This window comes from Lepisma saccharinum, chromosome 14 (assembly GCF_977018435.1).
Source record: "Lepisma saccharinum chromosome 14, izLepSacc3.1, whole genome shotgun sequence".
NCBI lineage: Eukaryota > Metazoa > Arthropoda > Insecta > Zygentoma > Lepismatidae > Lepisma > Lepisma saccharinum.
In genome coordinates this window covers 58626978-58647339 of record NC_139242.1, presented here as the reverse complement: position 1 = coordinate 58647339, position 20362 = coordinate 58626978, and the positions used below count along the sequence as shown (strand labels likewise).

General features: G+C 37.4%; 1 protein-coding gene across 6 annotated transcripts in view; it reads right to left on the bottom strand.

The window, feature by feature from the left end:
- The window catches only part of LOC145998923 (CCR4-NOT transcription complex subunit 1-like), a 133307-nt gene that overhangs the window by 17942 nt on the left and 95003 nt on the right, over window positions 1–20362 (bottom strand). For all 6 annotated transcript variants that reach the window (XM_083135699.1, XM_083135701.1, XM_083135702.1 and 3 more), the window contains 9 exons: window positions 17434–17637; window positions 15176–15324; window positions 13114–13389; window positions 12226–12331; window positions 11041–11172; window positions 9583–9819; window positions 6107–6253; window positions 5714–5848; window positions 4174–4377 (listed from right to left, as the gene is read on the bottom strand). In XM_083135699.1, the coding sequence (XP_082991825.1) occupies window positions 4174–4377; window positions 5714–5848; window positions 6107–6253; window positions 9583–9819; window positions 11041–11172; window positions 12226–12331; window positions 13114–13389; window positions 15176–15324; window positions 17434–17637 (1590 nt within the window). The remainder of the gene's footprint in view (window positions 1–4173; window positions 4378–5713; window positions 5849–6106; window positions 6254–9582; window positions 9820–11040; window positions 11173–12225; window positions 12332–13113; window positions 13390–15175; window positions 15325–17433; window positions 17638–20362) is intronic.

Sequence of the window (20362 nt, the reverse complement as noted above, 5' to 3'; positions counted from 1 at the left end):
CGACAAAAATATTTTTAAAACCCATGAGAAAGTGAAGGGATTTTATGAGAAAGTCTTACTTTGGATTGATTGCGTTAATGAAGGAAATCTTGCAGTTTTTCCAACTGTGTTGGAATATTGTGGACTAAATTGTTCACTAAGAAGTTCACCAGTATTGCTGGTGAACTTCTGGAAATATTCAAATTCCACCTCGAAAATCACTGGTAACAGTTTTTTAAATACTTTCCAGAAATTGAGAAAGACGATGACACACAAGATTGGATTACCAATCAGTTTTCCACCACCGCCATCAATTCCTCTGATCTTCCTGTAAAATTAAAAGAAAGTCTGCTGGAAATGTCCACTGATAGATCACTTGAAATAAAATTCGAAAATGTGTCTATTTGAGAGTTCTGGTGTTACGCACACAAAGAGTATATTGACCTTAGTGACACTGCCATCACACGCCTTCTTCTCTTCCCCTTCACTTATTTGTGTGAGCAGGGTTTTTCTGCATTGACAGCCATCAAAATGAAACACAGAAATCGCCTGAATCCAGAATCACCACTGATACTTGCACTAACGAAGATTCAGCCACAAATCGAGGAGGTGGTGTGCAGAAAACAAGCTCAGCCATCTCATTAACAGGTAACAAATATTAAAGTTCATAATATATTTTTGCTATACCCGTAATTTTTCTTTATTTTATAATTCTCCTTTTTATAGTAAAACTGTATTATTTAATAGGTAATGATTTGCATAATTTATTTTAGATGTAGTTATGTATAATCTGAATTAAGGATAACTCGGGGAAAGGGGGGGGGGTACATGCTTGCATGGAAAAGTTTCTTTAGGGGTACGTGGAGAAAAAAGGTTGAATACCACTGACATAGGACATGAGAGAGAGAGGAAGAAAGATAACACTGGGGAACAAAAAAAAGATTTTATTTTGCGGCATAAAGTTTAATAACAGTTTCAGCACACAAAACAGCTGTTATTGCCAATTGTATGATTGGTTCAGTTGAATTGACTCCAGTTATAAAAATAAACACACCATGGAAAATGTAGGAGGTAAAATTACTCTACGCTTTTCTCGGTAATATCAAAATTTGAAAATGGGCTGAAATTCCCATAATAAACTTATTTATTTATTTGAAAATTGTTGCTAGGCAACTTATGAAGCATTGCTAGGCAATATATCGGACACTCAACAAAGCTTAAGGAAGAATACCAAAACATAAAAATGGTTTTAGAAAAAAATTGAATATGCTGAACATAAGTGGCTCGTGTGTGTGGATTTGAAGATGGTGATTTTTTTACTAGGACAGCAAAGTGGGTACACAAAGTATCCCTGTTTCCTATGTTTGTGGGATAGTCGTGCTAGAGAAAAGCATTGGACGATAAAAGTTTGGCCCCCAAGGGAAAATATTAGTGGGAAAAGCTAATATCATTCATGAACCGCTGATAGATAGGAACAAAATCATCCTTCCGCCACTGCATATTAAACTTGGGTTGATAAAACAGTTTGTCAAGGCCTTAGATACAAGTGGTGATTGTTTCAAATATACATATATGCCACACTTTTCCAGGACTAAGTATTGAAGAATTGAAGGCAGGAATCTTTGACGGACCACCACAAATTCGTACACTCATAAATGATGCCAATTTTACAACTTACATGTCTTACATCGAATCTGAGGCCTGACTGAGCTTTGTGTCCGTCGTCAAAAACTTTCTGGGGAATCACAGAGCAGAAAAGTACCCCGATATAGTTGGAAATATGTTGAAAATTTTTGAGAAATTGGGAGCTAATATGAGTGTGAAGATACATTTTCTACATAGCCACATTGACAGATTCCCTGAGAACGTTGGTGATTTTTAGTGAAGAACGGGGAGAAAGGTTCCATCAGGATATAAGGATAATGGAAGAAAGGTACCAGGAACGGTGGGATCGCCACGTGATGGCCGACTACTGTTGGAGCTTACAGAGGGATTGTCCTCAAAAGCAATACAGCAGGAAATCGTATAGAAAACGTTTCACATAGTTTGGTACTTCATTGTGTACATATTTTCTTAATTATTTTGATCATAGGCCTATATAAATTTATTTTTATAATAATGATTGTAATCACAAAAAGAAATATTAAATTGTTGTTGGAAGTTCATTTATATGTATGTCTTATGTTTCCGCCATTTTGGTTTAGTTGCATTTATTTCATAAATTAGAGCCAATTCAGGAAATATATTATTATATCATTATTCAGCAGCATGAAATTGCCCTAAATTAGCTCTCAAACACTGTGCCGCAATTTCACTGTTCCCCAGTGTAATTAAAGCTGAGCCAATACCAGTGGTGTTGGTATCAGATGAAATTTATTCACTGATACTTTTTCAGAATTTGCGTTTCATGGGATCTGCAAAAATGTTACATAACACTCACTACATTCCTAAACCAACTGAACGACTTCACTACCCTCAAATTCACCTGGTTCCACTCCAAAGACCAAGTGACCTTCCTAGACCTGGACATCCACATTGCGGGAGACCACTTGGTAACTTCCATACACATCAAACCGACCAACCACCTCCAGTATCTCTACTACTCCAGCTCGCACCCCTACCACACCAAAAAAGCCATCCCATTTTCCCTTGCTCTCAGAGGCCAGCGCCTCAACTCATCCCCCTCATTCTGCCAAAACTACAACCTACGTCTCCACCAAGCCCTAACCAACCGTGGCTACCCCTCCTCCCTCATCAACAAACAAATCACCAGAGCCAACTCCCACAACCGCATCAAACAACCCAAAACCAACCCTCCAACTCTGATCACCCAATACCAACCCCACATTACGAAAATCAGACATACCCTCCACTCCCTCCTCTCCATCCTGCACAGCGATCCTGACACCAGAGACATCTTTTGGGATAAACCGAGGGTTGTCACCCCCCCCCCCCCCCAACCTCCAAAACATCTTGGTCCGAAACACTCCCACCCCTTCCACACCACTCCCCCCAGCTCACAGGTGCAACAAACCCAGATGCAAGACCTGCCCCATACTTATCACCTCCGCCACCCTCCTGATCCCCACAGCGGCAGGTGAGTTCACCCTTCACCCTAAGGGCACCTGCCACTCATCCAACCTGATTTACACTCTCATCTGCCAAATCTGCGGCAACTTCTACTTAGGCGAAACCTCCACCCCCTTGAACTTCAGGATCAATAATCACCGTTCCCCCACCCAAAACTCCAATTTCACAGTTGCCATCCACACCAACAGCCATAACACCACCTTCAATAACTGTTTCCGTGTTGCAGTCATCCATCTTTTACCCCTCCACTCTGACACATCTTTCAGCAGGTGATGGGAAAGGGCCTATATAGCAGGCATGCACGCCACTATACAACCCCGGACTCAACCTAGTCAACCAGTAACACTTTCCTCTCCTCCCTGAAACTACCCACCCACCTTACAGTAAACACTGGTTAAAGTACTTTCTGTTCTCTATCAACTGTTTCTGTCTCTACGGTCAGTATTCTGTGTCTCTACTCTGTGTGATGCCGATCTATCTTTTTCTACGTTGAAAATGCAACATATATCGCGAAATATAGAACTATTTCTCTTTGTGTGATAAGTGTTTACTGTCTCCCTCATCATTTGTATTTATCCGCCCTTCTGGCACCTTTTCTGATCCTATTCCTGTTTTTTTTTATATAGATATAAATATGCAACATTCAAAATTTTCCTTATTTTTCACTGTATTCTGTGAAGGAAAAAGATTTTGTGATTAAATGTTTTATATTTTTCAATTTTTTGAACAATTAAAGGAAAATTCTGGTTTAAAAATTAAATTTGCAGTGGAATACTTACATTTTAATACTGATCAATATTTTGAATAACATCGTATTGTTTCAACATTCAAGCATTTGTATCAGCTCAAAATGGTATTAGCTCAGCCCTACGATAACAATCAGCTCAAAATGGTATTAGCTCAGCCCTACGATAACAGAGTGTAAAGTGGATGTGGATATGTACAGGAAGAATGACTTCACATAATTTTAATTAAAATTTCTTAGTTTAACAATTGTTCTGTAGCTTTGTTGAAATTACTGTTACAAAGATAGCCTTACTGTCCTATGAAGCATTTCAGTTATTTATTAAGATATTCTTCAGTGTTACAATTTCTATACTTTACCTGAATGCAGTTAGGAGGGATGACATCACAGAAGCCATAATGATAATCACACAAGAACTCCGGGAAATCGTGGAGCAACACTAGTAACACACGTAATGTTCCTTTGTACAACAGAGTGACTGGTTTGGCAAGCTCTGCATTCCGCAGGAAAGGAGCGAGGAACTTGAAGAGATCAATGAGGAGTTGAGCGTACATACCCCAACCCTGAAATGAAACAATACAATTACTCACAACAAATCCTTCCTGTGAAACAAAACATGCTACATGTAAATATAGCAGTTAGAGCACTTTTTTGAGCTGTGAAGTAGGTGCAAAACACATAAACACAAAATTCAGAATACAATAACTGTCTACAATTTTGCAATATGAAAAATGGAGAATGATAGTCTACGGAATAAAGATGTTCCCAACTATTCAAATTTTCGTTAATTAACATTTCATTCCTTCTCACTATGAACATGTAGATAGAATGGACATGGATGAAAACAATGAAACATCAATACAGATTCAAATAGGATCATGGTTTCGTAGCATGATACAATGACAATTCTGCCTCAGAGATTAGTGATCCGAAGAGGATGGAACTTCATTTTCTATTTGCACAGGGGGAACATGCTACATCATTACTACTAATATCAAACTCCATGATTTGCCAACACTTTAATTGGCTTTTCATTGGCTGATGCTGCTGTTGTTGTTGAGTTGGTGTTTTAAGTTCACTTTATGCACAGTAAGGCTAATCGGAACTGGACCTACAGTTTAAAGTGGGATCCAAACCACACCTCCACCACGTATTGAACCTGGGTCCCCTTGATTACAAGGCAACAATGCTACCACTGCGCCATCATGGAGGCTGCAATGGGCGATGCATTGTCAGTCGTGCTGCAGTTACTCCTTATCCACTAGTTATGCTAAAGATCCAGGGTAAACACTGAAATTTTGGGTCGAACCCAAGCCTTTTCGCACCACAGACAAAAGGATCAATCTGTGGGCTTATGTGGAGGAAAAAAAAATGCCTCATGACAATTTACTCTAATGTGAAAGATTATGGTAAGAAAGTACAGATACGAGTTAATAGCGTTGAATGAAATTTAAAATCAGTGTAACAGCACAGGTTCTCAAAATAAATAAAACACAGTAAAGAATCATTGTGGAAGAACTGGCAACAATTTATTAATATACTGGAACCACAATTTACATTTTTCAGCATTATACTTTTAACCTCCTTGATCAATAAAGCAAAAATATTACAAAAGTTTTCTGGATTTTAAGATTTTTCACTTGGGACTTCTGTAAAACTTGAAATCAAGGGTCCAATATTTCGAATTGTCCTTCAATTTAAAAATGTGTGCCTGAGTAAATATATAACCATTTTATTATTTTGCAAAGTAGTAACTTTTACGCTCCATTCTCCTACAAACAGTTCTCCATGTGAAATGCAAAATTTCATTAGACTTTCTTTATTTGGGAAACTAAAGTTAAAGTGTTAAACGGCAAAATGATGCAAAGACTGAACAAAAGAAACAAATGAAAATGTTACCTTCTGCTGTGGGGTAGTAGCCAACATTCGCCCAATGAATACTCGATGCGATACAAGTTCCAGCCATGCATATGCAAAACCAGGAGCTTTGGCAGGGCGTAGTATATGAAGGGTATGACAGAAGGCTGTTAAAACCTGCAAAGAGACGACAACAAAACATGCTTACTTGAATTTTCTAGTGTCTAACATAAGCTTACAGATTGAGTACAAAATAGCAAATATTTAATGACTACTCGAATTATATACTCAACTTTATAAGCAATTAATCCAAGAGCTTTATGCTTAGGAAATGATGTTGCAAACTTGATTTAAAAAAAAAAATCAGACATTTTTCAAAAGAAAGAAATTACAGTTTTTGAATTGTATACCATATTCATGTACTTGAAGAATTACCTGAAAATTGATAGCTTCCAAAATAGCTTCTGGATTATGGAGTTCCAAGAATAGCATAATAAAAATTCGATGATATGGTAACTGTTGGAAATCAGAAACATGAACCTCATGGTCCTGCAGGAGAACACCAGCAACAATTCCCAAAACCTGAAGAGACAGAAACAATCAAAAGTTATAATGCATCATAACTGCACAAGTTTGCATGACATTTTTTTGTGAAAATCTAAAATGTTGAAATGTAATAATGTAGCAGCAGTATGGAATGACAGTTGCCTTTGCATTGTGAATGAAAAAACCTGCAGCATGCCTAGGACAGTGGAAAAAATGTCAGCTCCAATTTGCTAATGAATGTCTCACTCCATTGGGGCTTTCATAAATGCAAAATGTATGCTGCCAAAGCACAAAATATCAAATTTTAACAAATGCACATTGAAACTGACTTTTCTTCCACCCCAGTAGACATGTTGTGGTGCATCTGGTTTGGAAAGTGGCCCCAAGCTGGAAAAACTGAGCTTACAAAGGAGTAATCGTAACATACCCTTCGGTATGTGGGATCAAACTCGGTTGATGTAACTCACTGCTCATTCATCCTTGATTATGAACATTGCAAGCTTGATGGTAAGGTGCAAGAGGTACTAACTACACACATACGAATGGCAAAACACAACATTTGAGATTTAAACCCCTAAAGACTGGATCAGCATGGCTAAAGTAAAGTGGTATACCTCTGTCTGTATAGCAGCTGAAGTTCTGCAAAGTATGGTTATGGTCGTGACTGTACAAAGAGTCGCCTCGCGACTCACTTCAACACATTCTTCCTCGAATCGTACTTCTGCCTCTCTTCCTAACTGCTCGTAACTGACTGAAGAATGACCTCTCTGCTCCCAGACATTTATTCCGATCGAATTTACTGACAATGCCAGAATCATTACATTACCGTAGTCTCTTCCTTGATTGCAATTGTTTACACCTGTTTGCAAGGGTGGTGATCAAGGAAGCTCGGCAATGTCTGACAAGGCATTCCTCAGATATTTCTAGATATTTCCTGTCTGGAAAAGTGATGGCTAAATATCTGGGATTTGGAGTTCTTTATACTTAATATTTTCAATGATTTTATAGACTCTTACGCAATTACCAAAGTATACTAAATATTTTTTTACTTCAACTGTACTGTTTTAAATAAATTAAAAATAGTGATTTATATTCTTAATGTTATTTGCCCATAGATTTCAGTGCCACCATTCACAAAGTTGTTTGTTTGAGGATCTGCATACAAGTGTCCCAAGTGGCATTCGTAAAAATATGAATATTTGTATGCAAAATTCTGGCAGATTAATATGATATGAATACAACTGAAAACTTCAATATGAACATTTACAAATATCCAGAACTACATTAAATTGCTGCAAGCAATGCTAAGTATTATCAGACATCTGTATGGGTTCAAAGTGGTACTGACCCTCACCTAAAAAACATCAATTGCATCATTTTATGCCATTGGCAGGCAGGGGGGTTCAAACACAAATTAATATAAAGGAGTAGTAAATACTTGAGCAATTGTTTGCGAGCCACATTATATTTAACTTACCTAAAGATAAGGTCTGAAAATAAAATTAGAGTGTTAATAAGTACTAATAGACCACAATTTGCACCACATGAAATGATTGCATATATCAGAGGTTCCCGAACATTTTCGTTTCACGGTGCCTTTAAGGTTTCAAGATCTTTCCATGGCACTCAAGTCAGAATGTAGGTCTATCTAACACTTGCAACACTCAGTTAGTGTGGTTAGACTGCTTGCCTTAAGTTAAAAAAATACACATATTTCAAATTCAGGAACTTTTCATATGTAAAATGTACTAAATAAGCACACATGTAAACCAGCCGTGGCACCATCGTGCACACTTTGAGAACCACTGGCATGCATATATATATATATATATATATATATATATATATATATATATATATATATATATATATATATATAAAAAATCAAAGAAGGTAAAAGGAAACACTCACCGGACAGTAGAAAAATTCAAAATTTTCGCTAATTTCATAGCATCATCGGTGTGAGGAGAAATAGACTGAACCACTTCCGTTCCCTAAAATTCACCTGGACACACTCCCCCAACCAGATCACCTTCCTGGATGTGGACGTGCACATCGAGGGAGGACACCTGACTACCTCCATCCACATAAAACCCAACAACCACATGCAATACCTACACTTCTCCAGCTCCACCCGTTCCACACCAAAAAAGCCATTCCATTCTCTCTGGCCCTCAGCACCTGAACACTTCACACACCTCCCGCCAGAATTATAACCTCTGTCTACACCAGGCCCTGGTTAACCATGGATATCCCTCCATCCTGGTCACCAAGCAAATATCGCGAGCTGCCTCACATACCACCACCACCAAGAAACCTGCTGCCACCAACCCACCGGCACTCATCACCCAATATCATCCCCACCTCAACAAAAACCTGCACTCTCTTCTCCCAATTCTCCACAGTGATCCTGAAACCAAAAACATATTTCCCGACAAACCCAGGGTGGTTTTCAAATGGCCCCCTAACCTCCAAAACATCCTGGTCCACAACACTCCTTCACCACACATCCAACACCCCTTGCCCATAAATGCAACCGCCCAAGGTGCAAAGACCTGCCCCATCCTCATCACTTCTCACACCCTCCAGGTGCACACGGCCACTGGCAAATTTACCCTCCATCCCAAAGGGACCTGCCATGTCTCAAACCTTATCTACATCCTCACCTGCAACATCTGTGGTGATTTTTACCTGGGGGAAACATCAACGGCCCTCAACTTCCGCATCAATAACCACCGCTCCTCCACCCACAACCTGGACTTCACTGTCGCCGTCCACACCAACCACCACAACATCAGTTTGAACGACTGCTTCCGGGTAGCGATCATCCATCTCCTACCCAAACCAGCCAACACCTCTGTTCGCAAAAGATGGGAGAGGGCCTATATATCGGCCATGAGTGCAACCACTCCACCTGGCCTGAACAAGGCCACCCAGTAATGCCCATCCCTCACCTCACCTTTCCTCCCAAACCATCCCGTCCCTCCCGCCCTCCCAACTCTTCCTACACACTCACAGTTTACGATGAGCCTGGTGACGAAAGTGTTTTTTTCGTTCTACGCACGGCTTCTTCTTTAATGGGGACCTGGCAACTCTGCAGTGCCCCAACTTCCGGTTCCGTCTATTTCTTCTTACACCGATGATGCTATGAAATTAGCGAAAATTTTGAATTTTTCTACTGTCCGGTGAGCGTTTCCTTTTACCTTCTTTGATTTTTACTTAGCCCTTTTGGCCCTCCTTGCTTTTATCCATATATATATATATATATATTTCTCTCTCTCATTTTGGACTACATTGATGTGTTCTGCTGAAGACTATCCAAAGAGATATATGGTAATGCATCAGTGCTAAATAAGCCCACTTACCTTGTTCAAAAGGTTGATTTTGGTGGCTGTGTTGGAAGTATCACCTGAATGTTTCACCAAGAGAGCAATGAGACGAACAAACGCATCCAGCGTATGAAAACATTTGGCACGGACTAACGTAGGAGTTGTTGTTTGTTCAGATAAAGCTCGGTAACACAAATCTACACACATTTGTGTGCTCAGTCTGAAGAAACGAGTGATGAGATCATCAGTTTTTAAGATGCCATGGATGTTCATCTGCAACGGAAGCAACAGTTAAAAATTTAGTCTGACAACAGGCAGTGAAAACATCTAATGATTCAACTCATAAAATGTTTTAGTTCTATTCTATAACCAACAGAATTGTGAAAATTTTGTCTAGATCACGAATGGAACTCTGAGCCCTTGCATTCCTTGACTTCACGAATATTTTTATATATATTTGCACAAGTTTTGTTCATTCCAGGAATATAATGAGCATCTTCTTGACACTGCCTCTCTGTAGACATGTGGAAACTAGTGTCGTCTAGTGTAGTCTCCCCAAATGAAACATCGAAATCAAACTGAAAGCTTATGTTTTCACAACTTTTTTGATTAGTTGTATGAACTCCTATACCAATATTTTATTTTATTTTTTCTGAAGCAAAAACCGATCAAAAACGCAGAATATTTCTTTTTCTGTGATTGGTATGCCAATACAGCCGATCCCAGGTTTTACATTCCCAGACTTTACATATTCCTACATTATACATTCAATCTTCATGGTTCTAATAGAGCAAAATGTTATGAACTTTTCCTCGATTTTACATTTTCCCGTATTTTAAGTTTTTTCAGCTTGGTCCCCTTAAAAACGTAAAATCAAGGTTTAACTGTATTTGATTGCAATATTAATTTATACCACTTGTCCTTGTTTAAGAACAAATCAATCCTTCCACCAGATTATTTATTTTCAATCTATTTTATTTGCAAATAGTCGCATCATCGCATTCAGCCACTTCTAAAATTCAGATATCTCATTTTTAATTTTAGCTATATCATATTTTAATCACTTTATTGCTATTCTATTTAGACATTTAGATAATATCAGGAAATGTTGGTTATTTGTTTCACCAAGAATACGTTTTGAACACTTAGGCTAATCAGGGTTGGACATACAGTTTAAAGTGGGATCCGAACTGCCAAGACACCTTGATAAGAAGGTTATGATTTTACCATTAAACACTTAGTATGCAATATGTTGTATACAATACATGCTGAACTACCCTCTCTCAAATATCAACCCCTCAAGCCCAAATTCCTGTGGGTAGTTTTCAATTTAGTTGAGCTAAAACCTAAAGAACCTGGGATACAGCTTCTGAAGGAAGCTCTATTACCCAAATTACACTATGAAAGAAAATCCAGGGGGAAAAAAGAATATTAACAACAAATGGAGTTGTCCACTGAACAATTCCCCACAATTTATTAAATTGTTTAACTCACCTGATGCACAAATAAACTGAAAGCCTTAGTTGGATCCCTCCCTGCAGATGGAGTGTGATAAATGTTAACCCACTCCCGAAGCAGAAACTCCGTCTTCTCTAACAAGCCAGGTGGATCATCGAACTCTCTTGCCTGCAGAAGGGAATTTTTATAAACACACATACATACACAGGTATTTAGCATGTTAAATATAGGGCTGAGCCAATGTATCAGTATCGAGAAAGATTTACCGACACTGGCCAATACTTTTCCAGCAGTTTGGTCGGTTCACAAAATTGCTTCACGCAATCCAGTTGGCTGGGAAAATATACAAAATTCAAAGTTGTAATTTTTTTTTCCCACCAGTATTGTGTGAAAAACTGCATGTTGTGATTACACAACAGGTATTTTAATATTTAGTATAATTCTTGAATATTTTAAAACATTGATGCATGTAATTGGCGTGGAATACTTGCAACAATAATTTTAGTCATCATTTTGAACAACTTTTGACTGTTACAATTTTCAGGCATCGGTAGTTCAAATTGATATCAGCTCTAGCAAAATGTAAAATTAACTCAGAATATTTTATTTGTTCTATCACACTAAGATGATAATTTACTACTTATAGCTTGTCATTCGTAAACTTTTGCAATTGAAATCTGTAGCAAATAATAAATGATGTATTTTGATATTCAGATATGGAGCCACAGAAGAACTATTAGTAATAACAGGGCCTAAAAACTGCATTTGTTAGGTTTTCCTATAGACCAATACTGTTTTCCAACATCCCTAAACAACCGGTTTCAATATTTATCATATACCATTACAAAAATATAAATTCAAATACACACAACTATTTGGTGTGACAAAGGCATCATGAGTAGCAGAAATGGTGACTAAACAAGAATTCTGTTTTACTTGAAATTAGATGAATCACAAACTACTATCCTATGCATACACTCATAAATTTTCAACTATATCCAATAGACCAAATGAACACTCATAGGAGTGATTAACATAGTGGGTTACGATGTGTCAGTTTCAAACTCAGGTAAGGTATGGGTGTTTCATTGTGATTGCTCCTTTATCTACTCCACCAGTTCACCATTCATCTTTACCATTTCCATTAACCTAGGGAAGCAGAAAAGTGGCATAGAATAACTTTAAAAAAATTACAGTACACAAAAAGGCAAATGCAAGTACCTGGAGAATTCCAGAATGAATGTGAGCTGTGGGTCCACCTGGTGCCCTGTCGGCAAGGAATCCTGGATCGTGATTCACCCTCAACACTTCAATCAATGCTGTCAGTCTGCCGAACAGAAAAATAGGTATAAATTTGAAATCTGTTTCAGTCATTCAACTGACTTCATCATAACATACAATACAATATAAGTACTTTAAAAAAATACTATAAAAATGATTACTTACAATTGCCAAGAAGTGCACCTGAGGAAGAGAACAGTTGTCTCAAAACATTACGTTTTCTATAAAACATATACTCACCAACCGTAAGTAATCATTTTTATAGTATTTTTAAAGTACTTATATTGTATTGTAACAACATGAGTAAGTCGCACATGCCTTTGTTTTAAAATGAATCATAACATACAGCATTAGTAGTTAGTAGCTGTTAGATTTAGGAAAAATTTCAATACTTGAAGCATGTGCTTTCTGTACCATAAATATTTTTTGTGCAATTTACAACTGTTATGAAACTTAAAATGCATATGTTGATACACACACCAATTAAAATAAGAAGACAGTTCACTTACACTGACACACAGCTAGCTCAAATATAACCAAGTGACTGCAATGTATTGTATCTTAGAAGTAAAAAATATATATTTACAAATTTACTTTACAAAATAATGTTACATTAATTACACCTTAACAAGATGACAAGTATGCATGATTAAATGCAATTACAATTTTATAAACGTGTCGCCAAGCCCTTTAAAGAATACAAAAAAGCCTGGATTCGAAATAGCTACACACATTCATGTAAAGAACCAATGCTATAACGACAAGCAAATAAACGCTTCGACACTTATTGGAAGGAATTAGTTGCAAATACCAACAAATTGTACTAACCCATCAGGAGGCTGGCGTGAATGTTGAGCTATCCGTGCCAACATCTCAATTGTGTTGCATAAGTCTGTTTCCGTCACATGTGGGTTGTGACGCTCTTCCACCATATACAGCTGCACGAGTTGCATTGCAAAGGCGACAGCCATGAAATTCAACCCATTCTCCATGGCCTGAGCCAAATGCATATCGTATTGCTGTAAGTTCACCAAGTGCGAACGGATAAGGCAATCAACAGCTTCAATGTTGTATCGGTATTCGTCCCGACACTCGATCAAGCACCTGGAATTTGAAGGCAAAGTCGAATGTAAGGATACATTTCATAGCAGACTACTCCTTACAATTATAACTTTTGAAGAAAGGGGTTAGGGGAGCACCCACTTCAAATTAAGGTAAAGCAGGGTGGCCACTCTAGAACCCTGATAAAACTCAAGTATAATTCTCGGTTTTCAAGACAAACTTCCAAAAATTCAAGGGTACACAAAGATGTATCTCTATTTGAATCTTACATATTACCGCTCCTCACCACCCACACACACATAATACACACACAAATATATTAACAATATAAAAGGTTTCTATGATTCCAATGTGTTCAAAAATTTTAATTCAATTCAATTAAACAATATTTATATTTAAAATATTTAATTTAAGGTGTGGGGTTTACATTTTATATTTTCCCAAACTCAAGACTTGAAATACATCTACAAACACAAGTCACAAAAGGTACGAGATATATTAATCTACAAAAAATTGTTAATTGCTGTAAGAATTTAAAACTTAAATTTACCTAACTGACTTCAAGATATCTTATCTTTCAATAATCTTCCGTTTGTCAGATAGATCTGGAAATGACATTACCAAAGTAAATGGGCCAAGAGAATTTTATTTTATTTTCCATGCAGTTTCATTTTCCATCCTCGATAAAATTAAACACTAAACTTGGCTCAGTGTATTTATAAATATGTATAAACTCAATGGTATTTTGATTAATAAAAGTCGCAATTTTTTACGTCTACCAAGAAAAATTCAAGTAGAATTCATGCATGATTCCCGGAGCCAAAAAATTACACATAATTCCCGGAATTCCCAGTGAGTAGCCACCCTGTAAAAAAGGTAAAGCTAATCCTCTAGGCATTGCACCATACCTTGGAAGAAGATGGGGGGGTTCAAGAGCTGTATTATGCAGGGATATTGTTGGAAAAGCACTCATCTAAAATCACCCACACTGGGAATAGAAAAATGTCTCTCCTCCAGTGCTATATGCATGGGAAACTTTACCTTTATTCTATAGCAAAACTTTGCAATATAACTCAAACAATTTTAAGATGCTACACTGTTGAAAATATCACTATTACAATTGGGTACAGTTCAAAATGCAACAGGTTCTGCCTTAATTTTTACACACGAAAATGTACACAAGTATGAATACAGCACTCTTGTTCACTCGCACACTTATAAAACATACAATTTGCTCCTCATAACTATTTTGAATTGTTGTTTTCTTTAAGTCCAGTTTATGCAGAGATAGGCTAATTGGGACTGGACCTACAGTTTAAAGAGGGATCCGAACCACTGTGCAATGTGCCTCCACCAGGTATCAAACCAGGAATCCCTTGATTACAAAATGATGTTATTACCACTACACCTCCTCAAAAACTATTAACAGAGTTCTCACTCATTTTGCAGAATAAATTTCCTGACTTTTCCAGGTATTTTCAAATATATTTCCAGACCATTCTGCAATGTTTTAGGATAATTTCAACTTGGTATACAGAATATGTGAAAATTATAAACCAATTACAGGAAACACCCATTTATTCAAGTCGTTCTCTTTTTGACATATGAACTAGGGATGGACTGATACGAAATTTTCACTGACAAAAACAAAATACAACATAATTTTACCAATGCTGATGACCAATATTGTAGAGATCTTACAAAACATTAAAACATGAATGATTTATTTTCCTATCCTTAATTAATGTACATCACCACACAATTGCATAAGAGATGATTCTTTGAGGTTGGGTCACCCAAAAGTTGATGAACGATGATAACCACTCACCTTGTAACTTGCTTATTAGTCCACTGCATTCCATAGGCATGGGGATCCTGCAGTGCTTTCAGCACCCTAAGTAGAACGTCTCTGAACCTCACCATCAAGTCGGGGTCATTTGGCATCTGCGTCAACCCATCCAACAAGCCTTCAACTGCCTGACGAGCAAATGGACACACATGTTACCCCAAATATCAAATACACACACAAAATATTTTGGCACATTATAAATAGCCATGAAAATTTTACATCAGCACAGAAGCAGTTATTTACATGTGCACGAGTTAAGAATAAAGTATACAAGATTTGAAGCAGTATAATAAAACAGAGTTTAGAAACTATATTTATTAGATATTCCTAACAGAAGCATAGTAAAAGTAGGCCTGTGACAATGATAATGTATTCTTCCTCTTGCAGGTCTGGGTAACGAAAGCCCCTTCTGTGACTACAAAATTGATTATTCCATCTGCGATATAGTCTTCCTAATTTTCTTTCTTGCTTTTGGCCTGTAATTTAATTTTTTGAAGCAAATGGCTATCTGGCATCCTCAGAACATGTTGATTCAACTTTTAACTGATATTTTTAATTTCTTACACCATTACTTCGACCTTCCATTTATTTCAAATTTCTTCACTTCAAATTTGGTCTTGTAAGGTTACTCAAAGACTGCAAAAATCTCATTTGTGAACAATTTATTCTAGTCTTATCACGTTGACAAAATCCAACATTTGCTATAACACAGAAGAGCCGGTTTTGATATTATGTTATGGTATCCGATTTGATAATGTCCTCTACAATAAAATTGTGAAATTGAGTATCTGAATCAGTTTAAATATTAGATCTTTACTGGATCCACTATGCCATTTTCAGACAATATTCTCGCATATGTAACACCATCATGCAGACTCAACAATTCCATACGAACTAAAACAACCCATTTGAAAATAAAATATTAAGATTGTTGCATAGATAATACAGAAATTGGTAATGGCATAGTTGCATTGTATTAGTTATGTTTTAACCCCCTTTGTAACTCTTCAAATCAATTTTATATTGACGAATTGATTTGGCATTAGCACCAGTAATGAAAGGTGTGCCTTTGGTTCAGCCTTAGTATATGGCGAACACAGGATACCTTGCACCAACTATATTTAGCAAATATGAAAGAGCTTCCATGCAAGGAAGCTATATCCTCTTTAAAGTCGAAGTTAGAAACATTTTCTCTGTAATTTCTATACATTTGCCAAATATGTCATGCCAGTGTTGGATACACGTGAAGGACTACATTACATCCTCCACAAGTTTTATCATGCTACAGTTTATCAATTTTTTACACACAAAAGTCTCGGTCAAACTTGAGCAATCCTCGTACTTAAATAAATTTCCTTTAAATTGTTCCTTCAAGCAAATACACTCCCAAATCTGATACAAGTTCTTAGGAACACAGAATTCCTGTGGCAAGACATGAAAAGATACAGAAGTCAGTCAATTTTAGCTAGATGGATAGTTCAAATTTATTTTTCACCACGTACTGTACACGTAAGGCTCGGCTGGACCTTTGGCATGCGAATGGGTGATTTTTTTAAAATTTTCCTCTCCATTCGAAAAACCTCTTGGATATTTCAAAATATGAAAAATTACATACGCTTAGAATTGCTTCTAGAGCATTGACGTGAATTTTCGTGTAGTTTTCTTTCACTGTTGTCTAGATATAGTTAAATAGACTTACGTAATCACAAAACTATTGATAATATCTAGACAACAGTGAAAGAAAACTACATGAAAATTCACGTCAATGCTAGAAGCAATTCTAAGCGTACGTAATTTTTCATATTTTGAAATATCCAAGAGGTTTTTCGAATGGAGAGGAAAATTTTAAAAAATTCACCCATTCGCATGCCAAAGGTCAAGCCGAGCCTTCATCTTTTACACAATGTTTTCTTTTTCCTAGTTAATAATAAATATACATCAGAACATTTATGAAAGTCTATGTATCATAGTTTTTGGATTACTAAGTGCAACAAGTTTTTCACTTTTGTAAAGAAAATTCTCGAATAATACTAGATTCCAGCAATTCCTGCATAATTCTCAGAATCCCCAGTCAGTGGGAAATTTCTCTCAAGCAATATCATTATTATTAATGTACAAGAAATCTCCATTTATGTGCAAACATCACATTACAACAACTGTCATAAGAAATGGAAAAAATCATAATCAAGTACCAAAGACTGAATAAAAATGGAAATAAAGACGGAATTAAATGTTACCTTCTGCACAACACTGATTGCAGAGAGAACCTCTCTGGACCTCCTTCCGATGAGCAAAGCTTCCAACAAACTGTGCAAAGCAGCTACTTGGCAGTTGGATGAGGATATGACACCCTGCGAGCCAACAACAGTCTGCAAGCAATGCTCCACCTCGTTGATCAGCTTCTCATAGATGTTGCCAATTTCATCAGCTCCAGCAAAGGCCTGTGGACAAAGCAGAATGTTTCATTGCTTTCAATACTATCTGGGATGAACTTTGAGACATAATACAGATTATAACTTATTAGGGATGGGACCGATTAATCGGTACTCTATCGGTATCGGCCGATATAGGCATATCGGTTTATCGGTAAAATTACAGATTATTTTACCGATCCGATATATTGATAAATATCTTATAATTTAGTGCAAAATTCTGCCATTTTGTTGTAATTTTTATGGATAATCTCCATGCCCTTCTTTCTAAAAAAGTAAATGTGTAAATATTCAACTTATTTTGCACTGCAGTCACCTTGAAGGTAAAAAAGGTAAAGTGCTCCCCTGTGCATAGCACCACACCATGAAGGTGTATAGGGGGTGTGGGGGTAACACCCCACACTTTCTTGATCCCGGTCGTGAGTGGGGGTGATGTGATCAGCATCACGCCCCTGACCGCCTTTACCCCCCAGGGTTTCCCCCAGGTACCCATGTTATTCGATGCTGGGTAGGTGCCGGGGCCGCTTCCATCGTTAGAAAAGTTCCCGGATTTGAACCGGCCGGGGATCGAACCCGGGACCTTGAGCATGGTAGTCAGACGCGTTACCGACTGAGCCACCGCAGTCACCTTGAAACACACATTTATTAAGGAGATCAATGATCATTTCAGGTTCTTCAAGGACCATTTCTAATTTTATATCGGATCGGTAGAATATCGGTTATCGGTATCGGCAAATTTTATATCGGTACTTTATCGGTATCGGCCAAAATTTCATATCAGCCCATCCCTATAATTTATTTAATTTTACTTTGGTTTACTGCTACTTTTGGCTGATAGTGAAGATGAGAATGAAAGGTGATGCACAAATGGGCAGGAGCAACAAAACCACCACAGAGGATTCTACTGGCTGCAAGCGTAGACGCCAGAACCTCACTAGTCTGCAAAATGCAGTCCAGGCTGTAGTACGTGGAAGAGAGGTAACATTTTGGTGTCTTCGCCAAGGGTCGCCCTTACATCCCAGTACACATTACAAACAAATAAAAAGAGCCTCATATTTATGGTGAATAAAGGATTAAGATTTCGGTACAAAAACTGAGCACAGTTAGGGGTGTTAAAATGGTGAATATAACCCTAAATTTGATTTAAAAACTATACTTATTACACAAAATAAACATTTCCCCTCCCGTCTCTTCTACATTTTACATAGTTGTCAGAATATTAATTTTGTTCCTGTGTAAAAGGAGTCCATTTTTGCTTTTCAAATATTTACAGCAGAATTCATCTATTTTACATGAAATGCAGAACTCACAGGATAATTCAGGTTTCAGAAAGTGTTGCATTGTTAAATAAACTCAAAATTTCGTGTTTAAGAGTTTACTTTGCATTTGGACTTCATTTCGTGACAAAACATGGTAGGAAAATAAAACCTCACACCTTTCAAAAACATGAAAAATGAATATTCTAGTGTGTTATTTTACATTTTGTATTTCTGTCAAAAACTAAATATGCATGCCTCCAGAAATAAAAGATGAACTGAGAAAAGATACAGGATTATCCTATTATTGTAGTAATGCAATTGAAGGGAGAGTGAGATTAGGGATGGAGACATTCACTGATACTCTGTTGGTATCAACAGATATGCTGGTTCTGTTAATTGCCTGTAACTTGGTGCAAAATTCTGTTACTTTTGTGAATACAGCGAAACCGCAATTTTACCTTTTACAGAGAAGCAATTAAAATGCAGGAAAAATTTAAAATCCTGGAACATACAATCAGGGTTCTACTGAATAAAGTTGATTTTATTCACTGATACCATAGTCTTTGGCTGTGTCTACAGTCTTAATTATCCTATAAATTATGCAAAATTCACGGTTATTTAATTTGCTCCAGCATTGTGTGAAAAATTGAGTTTATGATTCAATGGGAGCTAATACAGTTAACTCTCAATTCTATGACCCCAGATATAATGACCCTCTCGAAATAACGAACCTTTTCCCGGGAAACGTGAAAAATTTGGAAAAGAAAGTTGAAAAATTGAAGGAAATCGGCCGAAAAATACGTTTTTTGCACTCGTTTTATTCACGCTCATTCCCATCACAAGCACTCTACCACTCGCAAGTGGGTCTGATCTGAAAATAGACACCACCACACTATGCTTGAGTGATATCCAATAGCACTTGACCTCTACCTTTTCCTCCCCCAGGTGCGCCAATGTTACCCTGCCCCAACGTGCTAGGCTTGTTTTGACATTGTGATTTCGCTTGCTCTTGGATACGTAAGAGAAGAGAAGATCGAATGTGTTTGGATGCTATTTTAAATTGACCTTGACTAGTTTCCTTGTCCTAAGAGCTGCTGACAACTTGCGAGGAGGGGGGGGGGGGGGCAGCAGACCGAAATGACTGCGGGGCTTGTAGTCTTGTCAATGCTCTTTCATCGATAAATATACCACCATGAGAAATGAGAGAGAATTTGATTTGATTTATTTTACTTCGCTTTTTGTGCCACTTTTGACTAATTTGCGAAGATGGGGATAAGTGATGATATGATGAAATTGATGAATATACATCACACACGTCCATGTGCAACCCAGGATATGAACCCAAGACCCCTGGTGTCTCAGCGTGATGTGCTAACCACTCTGCCACAGGGGGCGATAGAAATGCAAGATAAGATCATAGGAATGTTCCAAAATACAGATGCATGGTGCCTGGAAGTCTGGCCCATCTGTCCAGC